Here is a 19,232-nt window from a genome sequence, read left to right as displayed (position 1 = left end):
TCAGCACGTCTTGACGTTCATGTTGAATCGTCAAAAAAGAACGAAGGCGAGCAGCGAATAGATAAAAGCATGTCATTCCACATCTGACTTCTCTCCTTGAGTTGTTGATGACCCTGGGCACACCGCCAGGATGGAATCAATACACCAGGAATATGTTGATCCCTTTCTCTTGCAAACCTCTCTCTTCCTTCCATTTGTTCTCATCACTCTTCTTACACTCCTTTGTTTTCTGCTCCTCCTCAAGGATCTTTAGAGGCCGTTTAGATTTGGATTTCATTCATCTTCCAGGGTTTTAGTCTAAGTTTTCAAAACCTATGAAATTATATTTTAGAACATTGGTCCCTCGCCACTGGGTCGATGCCTGGTACTGATCCCTCGAGCAAAAGTTACTGATGCAGAGGAAGAAAAATGTACTTATTTAATTTCTGCCTTGACTATTAATGTCTGAAAGCGGTTTTATTTTTTTTTTTAAAAGACTGGATTCTTTATGAAGTAACATATCCTGAAAATCTTGCAACGATTTATGTTTGTTTACTTGTAAGTTTACTCAAAAAAATATATGTTTTTATACCTTTAAATGGGGCCAAATTGTTGCAGAGAAGCCAAGGCTCCTATAGATTCACAGTTATTGCATTTTTTCATGCTCTTATCTTATCGTCATTCATGCTATTTTATGTTTTGCTGAAGTGGAAATGTAATCGGTGTGTGTTACAAAAATGGTCTAGACTTCTGCTCTAGAATGAACAGGAAAAGATCCCGCTGATCTGATGAAGATCCTCAAATCAACGGTTGCAAATTTGCGTTGATAGAAAGGCTCCGGAACATTCTGTCCAAATAATCTCGACGACAAAACTGATCATAGCACCAGTCAAGTGATAATCAACACATGCTTATGTTTATATGAAGATCACTTTTAGCTTTAGGCGTAAACAATATCAGAGGCTAAATCACAGTGTATTTTAGTTGGTTTAGTCCTTTTAGCAGACTTCGGTCTCCATCATCGTGAAGTGTTAATGGCTGTTGAATTCCTTCCAATTCGTTGTTATAAAAAAGACGTGACAAATCCTGGATCAGTGAAACTTCTGAATTATGTTATGTGAACCTTCAGTTCAACCTCCAGCTTCAATGGACAAACGTTGTACTCACGCTGCCCCCAGCGGCCTGTGCGAGGGTTCAGATAATTCGGGTAAAGACCGTTGGGTCGGTCCATTTTGGCGAGCAGCTTTCTGATGTGCATGACCTGCGAACAGAATATCAGGGAAAAAGTTAAATTGTGTTTAAGTTCCATATTGATTCATAAAGAAATTATAATGTTTGGTCCCATCCAGAGTCATTGAGCAATGTAGTGGAAAATGTAGCTGCAATAACATTTAAAAATCACATTTAACTAAACTTATGCTCAGAGAGTGTTTGCAAACAACAGTTTTTAAACAAGGTTAGGTCATAGTTAGCTCAGTCAATTTGCATGTATGGATGTTACAAGCTGCATTTTGACATATTTTGAGAAAAGTTGCAATATGTTCTTTCAAAAGTCAACAAGGCCAAACAAAAGTGCTTCATATGGAAACAATATTGAATGATTTCATTCGTAAAATAAGGCTAAATATGTCTTCAGTGCGAGATATAGTGTTACCTTCTGGTAATAGGCTGGGTTCCCCGTCAGGTACGTGAGGTGAACAAACTCCATGTGCAGAGTTCCAAACTCGGCCAGGATGCTGCTGCCGGCAGACGCCCAACCCCAGTTACGACCGACACCGCTGGAGGTAGAGGAAACATAAAGGTGGTGATTAAAAAAAAAAGAAAGAACGTTTTACAAGTAGCTAGAGTTATTACTGAGATGGAGGGAGCATTTTAAAATGAGCTAACATATTAACCGTGAGTCCATTCGCTGCTCTTCATAAACATCTAAGACAACGACTCAATACAGTTTGCGTTCATTCCGCACGATAATGAAGGATGTACTCAGTGACTCTAATACAGACCCTACGTTCAAACAGTCTTTGCTCATTTAGAGCAGATTAAATGACAATAAAAATGTCTAGAACAGCTATTAACTTTTGCCAATACATTTGCAAACAAATGGAGCATTTACTTGAGGGAATGATTTAATGGTGGGCTCATTGAAGGAGAAGCACTTCGCTTCTTCACTAAACGGTTATTAAGACTTTTCTTATTCTGATCCATAGTGTTTGGAGTTCATCGATTTAGTCGACATGTCACTGTTTATCGTCCTCCGAGCTAAAAACACTTTTAATTAAAGCATTATGCTGTACTATATACCAGCACTTGACTGAGTCGAATTATGAAGCTCATCTTAATGAAGACTTTTAAAACTCCCCGACCTCGTGACCAGACCTCCAGAAAAATAAGTTCTTTAATGAGATGTATTTTTTATGCACCGAGTTCTTTCTCCAACAAGATTGTTCATGAAGACAAAAACAAGCATCTTGACATGTCAAGAGTCACAGGCTCATTTTATCTGAGAGAAAATCAGGTTGTTGTTAAAGCAAAACGCCCTTCAGAATTGAATCTTTATACAAGTAAGTAAGTACCGTATATAAAGGACACTTGAGTCAACCTGGTTCTTTCACTGATGCTCCAGGGATCCTACAGAAATCTTCTTAGACTCAAAATGACTTCCATGAACTGAACGCATCTGATCTAAGATGATTTTTCCTTTTTGACCTTAGTCGTCCAAACAGTCTGAATTATTGGTGGTACATTGGTGCGCATGAGCACCTTTTCTGTGTCTCATTCCAAGGAAGGTTTAAAACTAAACTGGAGCACAGTAGCTCCAACATGAAGAAAGTTACAGACCCTTAAAGGTCACAAGACCTCCAACGTTTAACCTTATTTTAGCCTTAAGCAGCTTCCGCGTCATTTATCGGAATCTTTCATTGATCGTCCAAAAATCGCTCTAGCAACCTCCAAGTCCATGCAAGCATATAAAAGGGAAAATAGAATATTTATCACTAAATGACATCGTCTTTGCAACTTTCCCCTGTGCAACTCTGGGTACTTTAGCTAGTATTTAATAGAACAAAAATGATATACTTTTTTTTTTTGTTGTGCGGCCCGGTGACAATTATGCTCATGGACCAGGACCTGTGGTGGTATTGATTATTACTTTCTGAAGGTTTTTTTCTTCTAAATAGGCCAGTTTTTCTCTGAAATTAGCCGGTGATACTTATTTCGGTCAAGTTTACTGAAAAAAATAAACCTATAAACAAGTGAAACCGAGTTAAACACAAACTCTACATGGGATAACTTGTTGCAGAGAAACCAGCAAACATTTGTTTGTTTTTGTTACTATTAAATATAAAAACAAAGCAGATACTCAACACAATGAGTTTGCGATCCCTACAGTACGTACCTCTTCAGGTTGACCATGGCCCACGGGATCCCTGTGGGGGTGTTGAAGGCCGGCAGCAACTTCTCCGCCAGTTGAACCGCTTTCAGCTTAAACATCTACACGGAGACAAATAAAAAAAAAAGGTGTTGACTTAATCTTCAATCAATTAATCGGGACGTCCGCCCACTTTACGCCCCGTAACGATCTCTTAAAATAGCAACGACTCTTTGAACGGCTTCGCGCCGCCAGAAACACTAAAGACGCGTTTCAAGCCGATGGAGACGTGAGACAATAAAAACCTTGCGTCTGAAAATGAAATCTTGTGGCTCAACTCATGTCGAGCGAGCGAGCGGAAAGCACGTTTCAGTTTTCACGACCGGTGCCTAATCTGAAGTGACTGACGAGGAGAAACTCGACGTGTTGGTTTAAGGTTGACAGAAGTTTGTACTTTTGCAGACACAGAACTATCTGCTGCTGTTACTCTTGCATCCATCAAGCAGGTTCACGTCCACTTCACATATTCTCTCTCCTAACTACACTAACGTGAACAGAATCAAACGATTAATATTGCATTCGCGTCCAAACGCATTTTAAATGTGTGTTTTTCGAGGATAGTTTTGACAGAGAACACTTCACTAGTGACCATGGTGTCTCTCCAACGGTAGATTAGGCCCAACAGAGCAGGTGTGTGGGAAGACCAGCAGCTTTTAATGCTCGTCAGGTCCTGTTATCTAACACAGAACTGTGTGTATCCTTCAATCTCATCTCGTCTTGTTTATATAATAATGGCTGAAATAACTGTGATAACTCAGGGTCTGAAGGAAATTCATTAAAAAATGAAAGACTAATCAAATCAAAATGAAAAAAGGTATCCATACAATAAGTTGTGCCTGAAGTCTTAAGAGATATGCATTAAAACAACTTTATGACATTTTTTTATGCTGAGACCATTAAAATATAGCGTTGCCAGGCAACAGTTTTAGCTCATATTTGAGTAGGTGATAAGAAAAGGTAGCGCTGTGAAAGATAAATGCTTATTTTAGAGACAATGTTAACCTACATTTTATAATACCATTTGTATTAGAACTTTAAAACTGCTTAAGAATTTATTTCATAAACATGAACCTAATGAGTTTATGACACATCATCAGAATCAGAAACTTTTATTGTGACTATTGTAAACACAACACAGGATTTTTGTGGTAGAGTTATAGAATAAAATAATGAAATAATATGATAAAATACAAAGAGATGAATTTAAAACAATATTTTAAAATGAAATAACATACATTAACATAAATGGCATATTATAATTAATACAAATAAATTAAATGTAATTAAATAATATCCATGATACAGACAGCAGACGGGTAGACAGAGTCGGTTCTATCTTAACATTTAGATGTTAACAAACACTGCCTTTCTGTTGCGAAATCCTTCTGAGAAGTTTTATTGAGGCTAGAGTGTGTTAAAAAAAGGAAATGAAAACTTGTGTTGCACTGCGACATTTACCCGAGACTGTAAAAGGTTGAGTCAAAACAGAAAAATGCACCAGAATGAAGGAGGGCAGGAACATAAATGAAGTCAAGCAGATCCAAAATTAGATCAAGTAGCAGGTCTTGTTGTCAGAAGACAAAAATAAATGTGAGGGATAAGAGGCACAATAAGTGATAAAAACATATGGCAATTTGTGTTGCATCACGTTTTAATTATTCTATTTAAATCTCTCCATGGGATTTGAGAAAAACAAGACGATGCCGTATCTATTCCAAGACGGTTCAGGGTCGTGGATTTCTTAAATTGAGTATTTTTTCTTGATTGCTTTGTAAATGAACAAAATCTCTGCGTTTTTATCTACAGGTTTAAGTTTAAAGGATTCAAGGAGCCTATTGTGAAGCGAATATAAAGCATGTGCCAGCATCCTTCAAGGTGCCCTCGCTGTCGAGGCTTCAACCATGTCAAGGGTCATAATGCCAGCGGCCTTCATGACAGGCTGCGCCGCCGTAAACACCGTCATTAATCCGAAGACGGTTTTCTGGCCGCACTGAGAGTTCTAAACGCTTTAATTTATCGACGGCCGTAACGCCCATGTCACTGGACGGAGACGAGAGCCAAAACTGCCCGTCGGAGGAGACGTCCCGGGCAGTTTGACGATGGGATTCTACGCTTTTTACGATTTTTCCTCCGTCCTGCGCTGCGTTTATGTGGAGCTCTGAGGAAGGACGAGGGAGCTGTAGAGGAGTCGCTGGCGTCCAGAATGAATTGGACGTTTCTAAATGTGCCTTTTTGTTTCTCGTACAATAAAGATCTGCACTAAGGTTCCTGAGCTGGTTTGATGGACAGTTAGCAAACTGCATCTTGTGTTATAATCCTTTAGCATCAGCCATTTTAAATACATGTTTATTAAAAACTTTTAATAAAAGCAGTGTTTATAACTCCGCCCCCCCATCTCCTCACAGTACTTTTGTACTGTGATGAACTTGTACTGCCTCTTATTGTTGTGGTTGTGTCGAGTATTTTTTTTAAATATTTTTATAATTGTCATTGTTATTGCTTTTTATCACAGTATCTTTAATTGCTTCTGTGAACTTTCTGCTGTGACAACTCATCTTAAATACATATATACATCTATTTTCTACAATAAAGTTATATCTTATCTTTTTAGGCTAACTTCAGGTTAATAACTTCAGTATGTAACTTGGTAAAAAAAAAAGTTTCTGTTCAGTTAAATGACCTGTGAACTAACACAAAGGTTAACTGCTCAAAGGTAGTACATTGAAGCGTCTGTATGAATATGTTTAAGACGTGATGCAACGTTTGTTTCCTCAGATCATTAAATAAGCTTTTTAATAAGTTCATCACCGGCTATTAAACAAGGAAAACTGCAACCGCGGCCAATTCCCCGATAGCTCAGAATGAATCCGTCTAATGTATCCTCTTTAAACTGACATACAATGACATGATAAATAAATCCTAGTAATGAAGAGAGCGTTCCTTCCTCGCTCTGCTGACATGTTTTTAGATCACAACACATAATTGGCTCAAATAATAATGCAGAATTAGGAAAAAAAATGACGGCTTTCTTCCCAAAGGGCCACCAGGAGACGTGTGCGTCGGTGTTTTTGTGTCAGGCGTTGTAATTAATGTGTATCCTGTGAGCATTTCCCTGCCTTTATAAAGAATCCCTAATAGGATTTGTGTTAAAAATGCATTCATTATGTCGCCCACACACAAGACATGTCAGGTGCGAGTTCTGCAATTGTGAAGACTGAACTGAAAACGTAGGTGTGATGATTTTTATCATCATGTTCGTGGCTCGTGAATAAAAAAAAGGAGACAATTATCCACAAAGAAATAACTGTGAAGTCGGAGGGGATTAGACATGAAACACAATGAGAGCACGTCATAATTGTGACGGACTCGACAGATTCCACGGGGGATTGTCTTATCCTGAACAGACAGTCGTCGTAGCTTCTTCCCACTTGAGCATTCAGACCTTCAGCTCGCAGATAAAAACAATATTTTTTCTTCAGATTCCAACTCCTCGGGGATTAACAGTAGCTCGGGCTCAAGTCGCCGACATGTCTGGATGTACAGAAAAAGGGTGAGTTGTCATTTTGTGACGAGGCGTGGAAGTGTCGACATTCTGGGATGATCCCTGTCGACAAAAAAAAAAAAAAGCCTATTTGAAATTCAACCGGTGGCTCGGCGAGGCGCTCTGAAGCAGTCTGCCGAGTGATTGTGATCTACGTCAGTAGTGACAAGGAAAGCTGTAATCTGACACTTCAACATGACCTTTTCTCGGTCAATAATCCGGCTAATCCACACGGGGATATCAATACTGCCGTTGTAGGAGACCGAGACCACAGAGCGGACGTCGAGAGAATAATAAACCTTTGGTTGAAGCACGTTATTAAGACTGTACCCCGGAAAGACTTCCATTTAATTATCCGAGAGCCGAGCTCTTCATTCTGCGTTAGAGTCTCGTTGATCTTTCCTGCTGGTTCTGATACCGTAGGAAACAAACACTCGAGCCAGAGACGCACTTCAGCGATTCATTTGGACCGGTCGCAGTAGTAGTTACACACTCGACAACCACTGGTACTTACTCAGACGCAAACTTTACTCATACCTTAATTACGGTGGAAACGAAGAGTGGGTTCTTGACACGACCGGTAATTGCTCTCCTGCCGTGTAGGTATCCTAATGATCTCAGGCTTCCTGGCCCTTCTAAGAATCAACTGTCTGACCGAAGGCGGGCTCAAGGTGGGACTCAAAATCCAAATAGATCAATGTTCATATGTACATCGTGAACTACAACGATACCAGGGTTTAGTAACAGAAAACTACCGTATTTTCCGGACTATAAATCGCTCCAGCCATAAAATGCATAATAAAGAAGGAAAAAACATATATACGTCGCACTGGAGTATAAGTCGCATTTTTGGGGGAAATTTATTTGATAAAATCCAACACCAAGAACAGACATGTCATCTTGAAAGGCAATTTAAAATAAAAATAGAATAGAGGCAACAACAGGCTGAATAATTGTACGTTACGTTACATGACACAACTGAGAACCTGGTATGTGAACATAACATATTAAGAGTTATTCAGATAACTATAGCATAAACAACATGCTAAGAAGTTTACCAAACCATCCGTGTAACTCCAAATAACTAAAATCAAATGAAATCTTCATCCTCGTGTCACTTTTAAACAACTAACTAACTCTGGAGGTAGAAGATGCGGCGCTTCCTCTTCTACGTCGAAATTATCAACACAGGCCTAGAGCGCCCTCTTGCGGTTTAGTGTGAAAATAACATGAGAAATGATATACCGGTAATAATGTGTTAATAATTTCACACATAAGTTGCTCCAGAGTATAAGTCTCACCCCCGGACAAACTATGAAAAAAACTGCGACTTATAGTCCGGAAAATATGGTAAAGACGATATCAAAGTCAGACTTATATTTCCTGTTACAGAAGGTTTGGTTATACTTTTGGCCCCTTGTGTGATTGAGTAAGACACCAGTAAAAACTGACCCAAAATACTTCAGGCACTACAGTACATCCTAATGCACAAATGATGTACTGTTCTTCCTAAATTAGTGTTGATACCTAAAAGCAGCTTTCAAAATGGATTTAGTGGTGGACTGTGAAATTTTGCTGAGCAACCGTGAACAGACAAAAGGTCCCGAGGGCCAGCAGGAGAGACAGGAAAGGCTTGTCTAGTGTAATTTCTAAACTCGTTTGTGTTGTTACACCATCGGTGAACTCATCGCCCATATGGTCTTTGCGTGGTATTGCAAATATAAGCCAGTGTTCGCCAGCACATATTGCTCGATAAAGGCTTCACGGAGCAGAAGCAAACCGCTCCAGTCAGTCGGCCGTACAAGCCCCAAGTCTTTATTAGTCAAGTCTTTACTATCAGGCGTTTGGACAGAACCAAACTATCTGCCTCCCGGAGGACGGCTGAAAATAGAACTGGGTTTTATTCCCTCTCACGCAAGAAAACATCTGATGTAAATCATACGAGAATGTGGGGCATCCACAAATATTGCATGGAAAACTTCAATATGGACCTCACTTAAGCTAAATTGGTACGTCTCATCCATTCATATCTTTTTTTTAATATTCTTTTGAGCTCTTTCTTCATTGTCTTACCTGAAACATCACCATTGTTCCTAACATATGTAATGTTGTTAGATAAGATGACACCACGACATGATCCCACATGTCACAGCAGCGTAACGTTTTCCACCAATAAATCATTTTTATGCATCATATGATGAGGACGGGGCAACAAATCCTTACAGTTCTCGGAATGTGTGAGATGCTGGAATTGTTCGGGGTGACCTCAATATGTGCAGATACAGTATCTTTGGGGAAGAAACTCGTCAAACCATGTGTTTATGCAAGTTTGAGAATATTGGGGGAAGAATTCTGCAATAACACTCCAATTATCTTATTTCCAGTTTGTGACCTAGATACTGACTCATTGTTTGGACTTTATTACATTTCTGGTATTCTTGGAATGTGACTTGCAGAATTCAAATTCCCACACCACACAAAGGAAAAGACTTTGAAAAATATATATATATTATAAATATATTATAAATATATAAATGAATAATTCAGGGACGCTGAATATGTGATCGTTCAGCAGCAAAAAAGACTCCAACAACCACTAAATCAAAGCCTAACACATAGTAAGTGAAAACAAGCTATAAAACAGAAATTTACGGGTTTTGTGTGCTTTTAATTGTCAAGATAGAACGATTCTGAAAACACAGCGCATGTCTGGATGTCATTAATGAAATCCTGCGAGTCTAATATTGACGACTGCTTCAGAAAAATGAAGCGACTTTTCGCGACCAAACTTGGAGCCAGTGGATTCACTCAAGAGTCGAGCTTTGGAGGAGAAATTAAATACTTTTGAGTAACACGTTGATGTTGGTAAAAGAACAGAGAATATAGAGCCGACAGTCTGTCATCGGCATGAGCGGAGAAGCAAAATAACTTCAAGAGGAACAGATGTTATTTCAGACAGTAAACGAGAAAAACTGATGCATTTGCCAACTAATGACTATAAACTCCGTTTGCTGTAGTTTTCCTGTGTACGTTTTTCTCATTTTACCTCCACATTTCTGTTGTTAAGCCTAATTAAAGTTTCTCACAGCCTTCCTTTCCCTTCTGTTCCCACTTCTTTATCCGTGTCTCCACAAATCCCTGCCGAACTTCAACCCAACACTTTTGTCTCAGATTTCTTTGCCATCATTATCTCGTTCCCGTCCCTGCTGTGGAACAAATGTTCTCGCTTTCCCTTTTCTATTTTATAAACATCATCCTTTCCTTCCTGAATAGACTATTTTATTTGTTTGTTTTTTTACTTTGAGGCGCTTCATTATCTATATCATATTCAGGAGTATTAAAGAAACATACTTTTCTCTTAAATATTCTGAGCTGCTTTAGTATTGACACAAACATAAACACTTTTGAAAACCAAGAATTTAGGTCATTTTTACATTATGAGCTTTTGATAAAAATAGGAAAGGTTATTGATGATCATACTTTAATATTGATTGTTGTTTGTGTTCGTTGCGACTTCAGTGCTTGACATTACCCAACGATAAAACCTACTCTCCGTCGCACAAAACTATAGAATGTTTTCTAGTCAGTATAAAACTATAAAGTCATTTTTGCTTGACGTCAATGTGCCATTTCTTCTGTTCATTCCAGGACTCACTCCTTCTGACCACTCCCACATTCTCTACTTACTCAACATCCTTATGAGTCAGAAACAAATCTCCCTCCTACAGGCACAGCTTTATTCCCACCGGCATCGCTCGCAGCCAACTGGCATCGATGCTTATCGCTGTAATATATCACTCTTAAAGCTCACGACTCTCTTCTTATTTCAGGCTTCCTTGACCATTTTCCCTTTTCTTTAAGAATTCAACTCGAGACTGGAACCGCAGCCTCACTCGCAGACGGAGTCACTCTCCCCCCCGGGGGGCCGGCAATGTATTCCCATGATGCTTGATTGAGGCGGTTTGGGGGTCAAGTGCCTTGCTCAAGGACACGTCTAATGAGATCCCATTCTCCACCTTTAGGGCCATCTTTATTCTTCTGCTGCTATGCTCTTTTTTTGCGGGGAAGTGTCACCTCCAAATCTCCTCCACTCATTCATCCTGCTTTAGTGTCGCCTCTCGACTGCTCACAGCTCCATCCCACCTCCTTCCTTCCGCCGGCGGCGGGTATTAAACTCGGGCGTGAGCTGATGAATGACAGAGGCGGAGGTGGGATGTTGTACGTAAAAAAAACAAATTACTACAAATCCATTTTTAGTTGGGTTAATGTTGCTTTAATTCAGATTACTCTAAATCACTGTTCATTATCCTCATATTTCCGCCCCCCCGCACCACCACCACCACCTCAAAGAGGTTCGATAGCAATTTATCAAGACGTCGAGTGGTTGTGAATCCCTGTAGCAAGATACTTTCCCAATCTGGTTCATCGTTTTTTTTTATCGGACATCATTTCATGAATATTTAACGAAGTGTATTATATTCGAAGGACTAAAGCGATGCTCTAATAAGGATCTGTTGTTAGGTTAGAAGTTCAAGTACTATCTTAATTTAGCTCATAATGATAATATTTAAATGTGGCTTCTACTAGGAGACCCTGGTTTAAATGTGACCACCATTCAAGAATGAATTTATCACATATACATACATCTAAATTAGTTTCAAGTTCAAACCATCAGGTCAGAAGATTTAGGACAGGGGAGTCAAAACTCAGGCCAAAATATGTAAAGCTTTTTGCTCGCGGGCCGACCTCATCATCGCCCTCTTTATCCCTTCAGAACTTTTTCCTTCCACATCAGCTTTTCTTATATTGGAAGCCTTCCTGTATATTTGTCATCGTTGGTTCTCCATGTTTCCTCATATTCTACTTTGCCTTATTTATACATCACCATATCAACATTAAGATCTACTTAAATCTTGATTCAACCCTCCTACAGGCCACTTAAAAGGACTTGTGTTTGAACAGTTTTGTGGTATGTGACCAGATTGAAAGGGACAATTGGAAGGGGTTTCCATAAAATGTAAAATAATTATATAAATGAATTGAATCAAGTGACTAAATAAGAAAAATAATATTTTGTCCTAGTGTCCATGAGACTTTCTTGAGTTGCTACATTTCTTAATTAAAAGTTAGATCACACGTTGGAGATTTAACTGACATATGCCAACTTTCTATAGCAGCTGCACTGTATGACCACTAGAGGATTCTGTCTCAATTCAAACACCCTCAACATAATCACATTACAGCAAAGCCCTTCTAGTAGTTAGACAACAAATATGTATTTATTAATCACTACAGACCCATTTCAAATGTGTACTAAAGTAGAGACAACATAACAGATCACACTATAAGGCGCACTTAAATCATCTAATTTCCTCGAACTAATTATATGTAGTAAGCAGTGCTAAAATATCGGTTAAAAAAAATGTAACCCCACCACGAGTCACTGTAGTACTACTCTCTGATTCTGTAGTATTACTCCACGCCTCCTAATCATGAAGACTTGCGCCGGCACACAAAGCACCCATTAGATCAAACTTTATTGATCCCTCTGGAGGTCTACTTCGGGAAATTGTTTATTACTATTAAGTAATTTACGTACATTTAGAACCCTGTATATATATATTCAAGAAACATTTATGAATGAATACAGTTGTTGTACTTGTCTTTATATAATGTTGCTGTGGTCAATAAAGTACACATGCCTCACCGTTGTGTACACCTCCAGTAACAAGCATGAAAAGTAACTTAAAGTAAGACCTTACCTCTTGTCCTGACAGGTAGTAGGCTGCCAGGAGTCCCCCAATGAAACGAATGTTCACTTCAAACACAGAAACCTCAGCATTCTGTGGGACAAAAATTAAAGATATGTCAGAATAATTAAGCAAGTAAATGAATACGAGCATTACGAAGACACAGTTAAAAGCAAAGAAAGTTTACAGATACAGTAATGCTGCCAATAACCTGGTTCAAGGACACCCAGAAGAACTCGTGTTAACCCCAATTCCCTTGTTTGCAAAGCTAATTAGCAGGTCTAATCTTCACAGGATCTCACCGCCACACATAAAAACAAACTTAAGTGCTGACCTCGCTCAACACACTCACAACAAAACACACACATTAGTCTCAGGGAACTCGTGAACTCAATTGCTTACTAGAAATTCAATATTTGTAATGATCGGCTGAGAAGATCTCACGAGTCTGAGGAGTCTTCTAAAACCGTCTGGATGAAGGTGCTTCGTGAGATTATCTTCTACTGTGGAGGTGTGACAAGATGAAAGGGCAAACAATGGTCTTATTAAGAGAATATCAAATGGTGAATAAGTAAGTAATTAAGTAAGTAACGGTTATTTCTAAAGCACCTTTCTAGACCAGGGTCACAAAGCGCTTTTACAATCGAGAACAATTCACAGTTAATAAGGATTATTAAAGTTATATTTGGTCGTCATTTAATGATGTGTTGTGTTGCCACGGGTAAGAAAAAAAAGATATAACTAAACTGTACTTGGGTGGAAATAAAGTGAACTTGATCATTCACTTTGAGCAGCACACTCATCTATACGTCGGCTGGTCTGGTCTGAATATACTTTGAACAACCAATAAAAGAGGAATCAATTTCATTTAGTGTCTAATTAAACAGGGTTTTTCATGACTAAGGACCGTTTTATATCTTCAGCATTAGAAGCAGAATCATCTTCACTGTCTCATCTTCACTGTCTCGCCTGCAGTTGATTCAAAACTCTGCAGCCAGAATTCTGAGCCGCTCTAGTAGAAGAACTCACATTTCTCCGATCCTTAAATCTCTTCACTGGCTGCCAGTTTCTTTCAGGATCAACTTTAAAATTCTGGTTCTTACTTTCAGATCTATTCATGGTCAGACCTTCCATCAGTGATCTGATCCAGCCTTACACCCCAGCTCGGGCTCTGAGGTCTGTGGATCAGAATCTACTGATGGTTCCTGAACACGGTTCAGGACCAGAGGAGAGAAATCCTTCCAGACTGTTGCTCCTAAGCTTTGGAACCATCTCTGTGTTTGATGATCTACTGACTCCTTCAAGAAACATCTCTGTGTTTGATGATCTACTGACTCCTTCAAGAAACATCTTAAGACGTTTATATTCGTGCTTTTCCTTGATTTTCTGGAATTCCTTTGTTGTTCTTAGTGTTATCTTGACCTTTAAAGTATATACTTTATTGAATATTGTATTGATTGTTTAAGCGCTTTGTGACCCTGGTCTGGAAAAGCGCTCTATAAATACAAATTACTTACTTACGCATTTGACATACAAACAAAAGATGATGAGACGAATAATCTTTGCTAAGGCAGTACTACCCATTTTTTATCTTGGGGGGATGTATAGCTAGACGATGGTGGGCCTTTCCAGCTGAAGCCGCTGCCCCCGCGACCCACCATGGATAAGCGGAAGAATACAAAGACTTGTATTTTCCACATTCAGATTTCTCTACTGTAGATGTGCGTGTTTGCAGCACTCCAAGCCAGCTACACACTTGCCAGCTGTGACAACAAACACTGCATTCTTGACACGAACACACAGCTGCACGACCCTTCCCTCCATCTGCATTCTGGGAAATAACAGTTTCCCAGGACGGATACAGGATTTTAAAACGTGGTTATGCATGTTGCTGTGTCTGCATAATGTATAATAAAGTTTCTAAGGCAACTATTCCCATAATTTAAACTGTTGAAATGGACAAATTCCTGACGAGAAATGCACAACAGAGATTCCATAAAGCTGCGTCTGAACCTCATTCCATTCCTCATTCTTCTGGGCAACTATTTGAGAAGCTTTGTGTCCATGTTTCGGTTTAGTTTCGCCATGAGATGATGAATCTCTTCTGTGAAAACAAGCGTGCAAAAGAGCGTTTTCAGAGAACAGCGGTCCTTTCCTTGGCGGCCATTCTAAAAACTATCATCATTGGCAGAAGAAAGCTTTTCTTGCGGGACAAGAAAAGTACTTCTGGACGTAGCATTATCATCATGACTGGCAGCTGCAGAGCGTTTTCATCCGGCAATCGAGCCAAAGGCCCTTTTTTTTCCCATGTTGTGGTCGACTCTTGGCTCCCTAGTCTCAGAATAAGAAGGTTGACAATACAGTCGTCCAGCATCGATATGGTTCTTAAACCAACTCATTTAACCACAGAGATAAAACATTATGATCTGGAAGAGCAAGTTTTCATTGACCATTTGGATCTTCAAAGCAGCATCACTTTAATGGCTCATGCATTGGTGGGTGGAAAGCGTAACAAACATAACTTATTAATCTTAACAGATCGTCTATATTAAATCGCCTTTAAAGGGATAGATTTTGAAATTCAAGTCCTGCAAATGCTGTCTGAGAAGGTCAAGTGTTTAATGAGCAAGTACTTAAGACAGTATAAAGCATGTATTAGAATTTATAGAAGCAGTTATGACAGTTTATAATCATGTACATCAGCTTATGTCAAGGTTAATGAAGTGGTGGGCTTTAAGGTTAAGTGGGAACAATATCTTATGCAAAGACGAATACCATAAGATTTATTTCTAAATGTGTGACGGATCGAAAGGATCAGATTGTGAATCAACCAAATGCAACGTTATTCATAACAGAGTACATTAATTACACTGTAACTTTGTAAAATATTATGATCGCTGGATTTATATTGCAATAATTCCAGCGATCATAATACTTCATAAACCTTGTTATGAGTCACAATAGTCTCATATTTTACAAAATCTTATGCATAATGTGTTGTTAATGTTTTCACAATGCAAGAGCAGAAATACACACACAGTGAGTATAAACAAAACATTTGAAGACCAAATATTCCGATAAAAAGAACCTTACAATTGCCGAGATGAAATCAAGGAAAACATCTTTATTACATTGGGTATAGATTTAAATATTATTGGACATATTTGGATTTTCATGGGTATTCTTTCTGCTTCTCATTGCACAATAGCTTACTTAATATCTTATACATATGGTTTGAATTTAAACAAAATGGGATGCATTTAAATTTAATGGGGGTCTTGGGCCTGCATTAAAATTTTTATCAAAGCCATTTTTTAAATTTTAGTCAAATCTTAATCTAAATCTAAGTTTTAATCTAACTCGTAATAATTCAGAGTTACAAGTTTGTGTTCAGAAAATCCATTTTTGTGATGTTTAGGTGATTCAGAAGTCAAGCTAACTTATTCCCGTCATTCGTGTTCACTAGAATTTCTTATTATTACATTATCGCTCAGACGAGAAAACGAAGCCAAGGACTCACCCAGGTGTTTATACGATTCCAACAGGTGTTTGTTTAATGAAAATGATGAATGTTAAATATAAATAGACAGCGCACATGTCCACACTAATGCATCGTGACTTCATTACACCGTCTGAACCACATCCAGCTGCTCTACAGATGCAGTCCCGCGGTGTGTTGTCGGAGCAACGATATGAATGCGTTTCTTCTTCCAACCCAGGATCCCATCTGTGTCATAAAACATCTCCGTCATCATCCGACAGATGGAAGAACAGAGAACTTGTCGTGGAACGACCATCATCTCCATCACTTTGTCCAGATAAGCCCACACTTTTCCCAAAAGGACCGAGTTTTTTCCATCAAATCGCACACGTGTGATGAGAAAGTCCTTTGACCTGGATTAATATACATTTATTTTGTTTTTATTGTTAAATATTATACGAATTATACGTTTAAAATGTACTTAAATATGTTTTCTCTTCTTATGAGGGCTGTAGGATTAATTGAGATTGAACTTTTAAATGATAATCATATATTTTTGGAGATGAAATGTATCACAAGACGACAAAAATGAGGCCCAGAAATAGATGTGAAAACATAATTGTTTGTTCTACAAGCTACAAAGATAAGAGTTGTATAATCTTCTTTTATCTGACTTGATCGTGAACCTCTGCCCTGCTCTTTACATTCATCTTAAGAACCATTTATACTATAAATACCTTGGTACCAAAAATGGCTTCGCAAATCTTAAAATCTTAATAAAAAAGGAGAGATGGTCCGAAAATATTAATACAAGTAAACCGACGACAGATTTCAAACTTGACATTTCTAAATGTCACGATATTTGAGGAGGAAGAAGATACTGCTCACTTCAAGAACTACGAAAATCAATGAAAACTGAACTTTTGAGAAACTTTATTGAAAGCTGTATCAGCGACGGTTACAGCCCTCTGACACGCTGAAAAGAGAGTTTTGTGTACTAAATCTGATAAAGACTTCTTGTGTCCCGGGTCTGAAAGGAACCCGAACTGCTGCAAAATTAAATCCGATACATCAAACCTGGCTCCGGCGTTCCCCCTTTGACAGCCTGCATTAATCTATCTCTCCGTCTCTGCTGCTCTCAGATCAGACCTTAAGTCGACGCATCGGTGACTCGACTCCATTAATTTGCTGGATCTTTGAACCGTTGATGTTTGACAACCTCGGACTAATTTAATTATATTTGGGGGTGAAAATGATCGACCTTAAGAGGATACATTTAATGTAAATTATACTTGAACTTCACTTGTTAACTGTGGTTTGTGTCGACTTATTTATTTGGGTGCAAGATACAAAATAGCAACCTGTATAATTGAAGAAAATACAATTAAATTTTACATTACAGAAGAAAATTTTACAATTATTAAACTTTGCACTCAGGTGTATACTATCAGAATTTAACACAGCCATTTTAAAATCATTATTATGTCCATCGTCATCTGAAGTTTTACCTAAATATTTCACCTTTTTATTACATGGTCGACAAACGTGTGCGAAGAAAACCTCCACCGTCATGGAGACCATCGTATGTTTAGCCTCAATCTGGCTTAACATTCGAACCAAGAATACACTTTCTGCTCCATTAACTTTGAGCATTTGAAATGGAAAATCCAGATGTGAGCCAGAGCTGCACGCATGTCGGCTTCACTCATCGGACGGTCGATGAACATTAAAGCGAGTCTTTCAAAATAAAAGTCCCTGTATTATTAACATAAGAGTCAACCCTTTTTTTTTTTCAGCGGAAGAAAAATGGTTAGTTTTTCTGAGGCATTGCTACAACCAAGAGAAAAACAAAGATCCTCTTGAAACTAACTAACCTAAAAAAAACACATTATCAAATTAAATAAGTCAGATTAAGTTTATATCCAAGATGATTTATACATTTTACATCTACAATTACATACAGATAGTCTGAGTTTTTATAAATGATATAGCTGTAAAACAAAAAAATTAAACTATTAGCTACAAGTAAAACAAGATAAATTGCATTTTAAATAGCTGAAACCACACAAGCAAGCAAATATTAACAATAATAATTAAAAGTGGCTTAAGAAAACCTTTGTCTGCTTCTTATTTGTTATCACGTAGTTTCATGAAGTATGAAAAAAACAGGTTGTGCCCCTTAGTGGTCGGGTTACTACTGGTTAAAATAGTGCTTTATTAGATTACAGGAAAGTTCTCAGTATTATCTTGATCTTTAAAGTATGTACTTTTTTGAGTATTGTTTCGATTGTTTAAGCGTTTTGTGACCCTGGTCTCGAAAAGCGCTATATAAATAAATATTACTTACTTAAATGTAATTTTCACAGACTATCAAGATTATTTAATCTTAGAATACCTAAAGATAACCCAAAAATCTTCCTAATGTGGAGGTTTTTCTTCCAGTTTTATTGGAGAAAGTCAAAAACGTCGTATCCTTTTTAAAGATTTAATAAAAATGGTTATTGACGTATATATTTATCTGCCGACATGTCCTTTGGACAAAGTGAATCTTAGAACTGTGGTCCAGACTCAGACTTTCGTCGACTTTTAACTCGAGCTGAACAAATGTTTGATTTCTCACAGAAGCCAAACCTAATAACAGTTCGGCCGACAGCTCGATACAACTGCAGACTAGCAAGTATTCTCGGCGAGTTGGGAAATAAAGTCTAGAAACCCTTCAGACAAGTGTCTGACACCTGCACAATTCAACGCAGACATACATCATGGATTGTCAAAGTTCAGCAGGACAGCAAAAGAGATGATAAATTAACATCCATGCGAGTGCGTTCAATGTTCTCTCTGCCTGTCCTTCATGCCATTAATGCCGCCTGCATGGTTCCTCCATCTCTATAGACCTCATTTCCTCCTTCATCCTCTGCTCAATCTAAACCCCTTAGATCTCCTTCTATCCCATTGTCCTTTTCAATTCATCGCCCCAGACCTCTTCCCGGTGAGCAGGTCGCTGTGGCCCCGAGGTTAATTAACCGTCCAAGTGTCAGACGGTTTGATCCTCTC

At 38.4% G+C, this 19,232-nt stretch overlaps 1 protein-coding gene across 1 annotated transcript in view; it reads right to left on the bottom strand.

The window, feature by feature from the left end:
- man1a2 (mannosidase, alpha, class 1A, member 2) overlaps positions 1 to 19,232 on the bottom strand; it is a 78,506-nt gene that overhangs the window by 16,494 nt on the left and 42,780 nt on the right. Inside the window, exons 6-9 of the mRNA XM_087803905.1 lie at positions 12,710 to 12,790; positions 3,374 to 3,468; positions 1,634 to 1,757; positions 1,147 to 1,240 (exon numbers count right to left, since the gene is read on the bottom strand). Coding sequence (XP_087660031.1) covers positions 1,147 to 1,240; positions 1,634 to 1,757; positions 3,374 to 3,468; positions 12,710 to 12,790 — 394 coding nt within the window. The remainder of the gene's footprint in view (positions 1 to 1,146; positions 1,241 to 1,633; positions 1,758 to 3,373; positions 3,469 to 12,709; positions 12,791 to 19,232) is intronic.

This window comes from Callionymus lyra, chromosome 12 (assembly GCF_982586985.1).
Source record: "Callionymus lyra chromosome 12, fCalLyr1.hap1.1, whole genome shotgun sequence".
Classification (NCBI taxonomy): Eukaryota; Metazoa; Chordata; class Actinopteri; order Syngnathiformes; family Callionymidae; genus Callionymus; species Callionymus lyra.
This window is presented reverse-complemented; position numbering and strand designations above follow the sequence as displayed.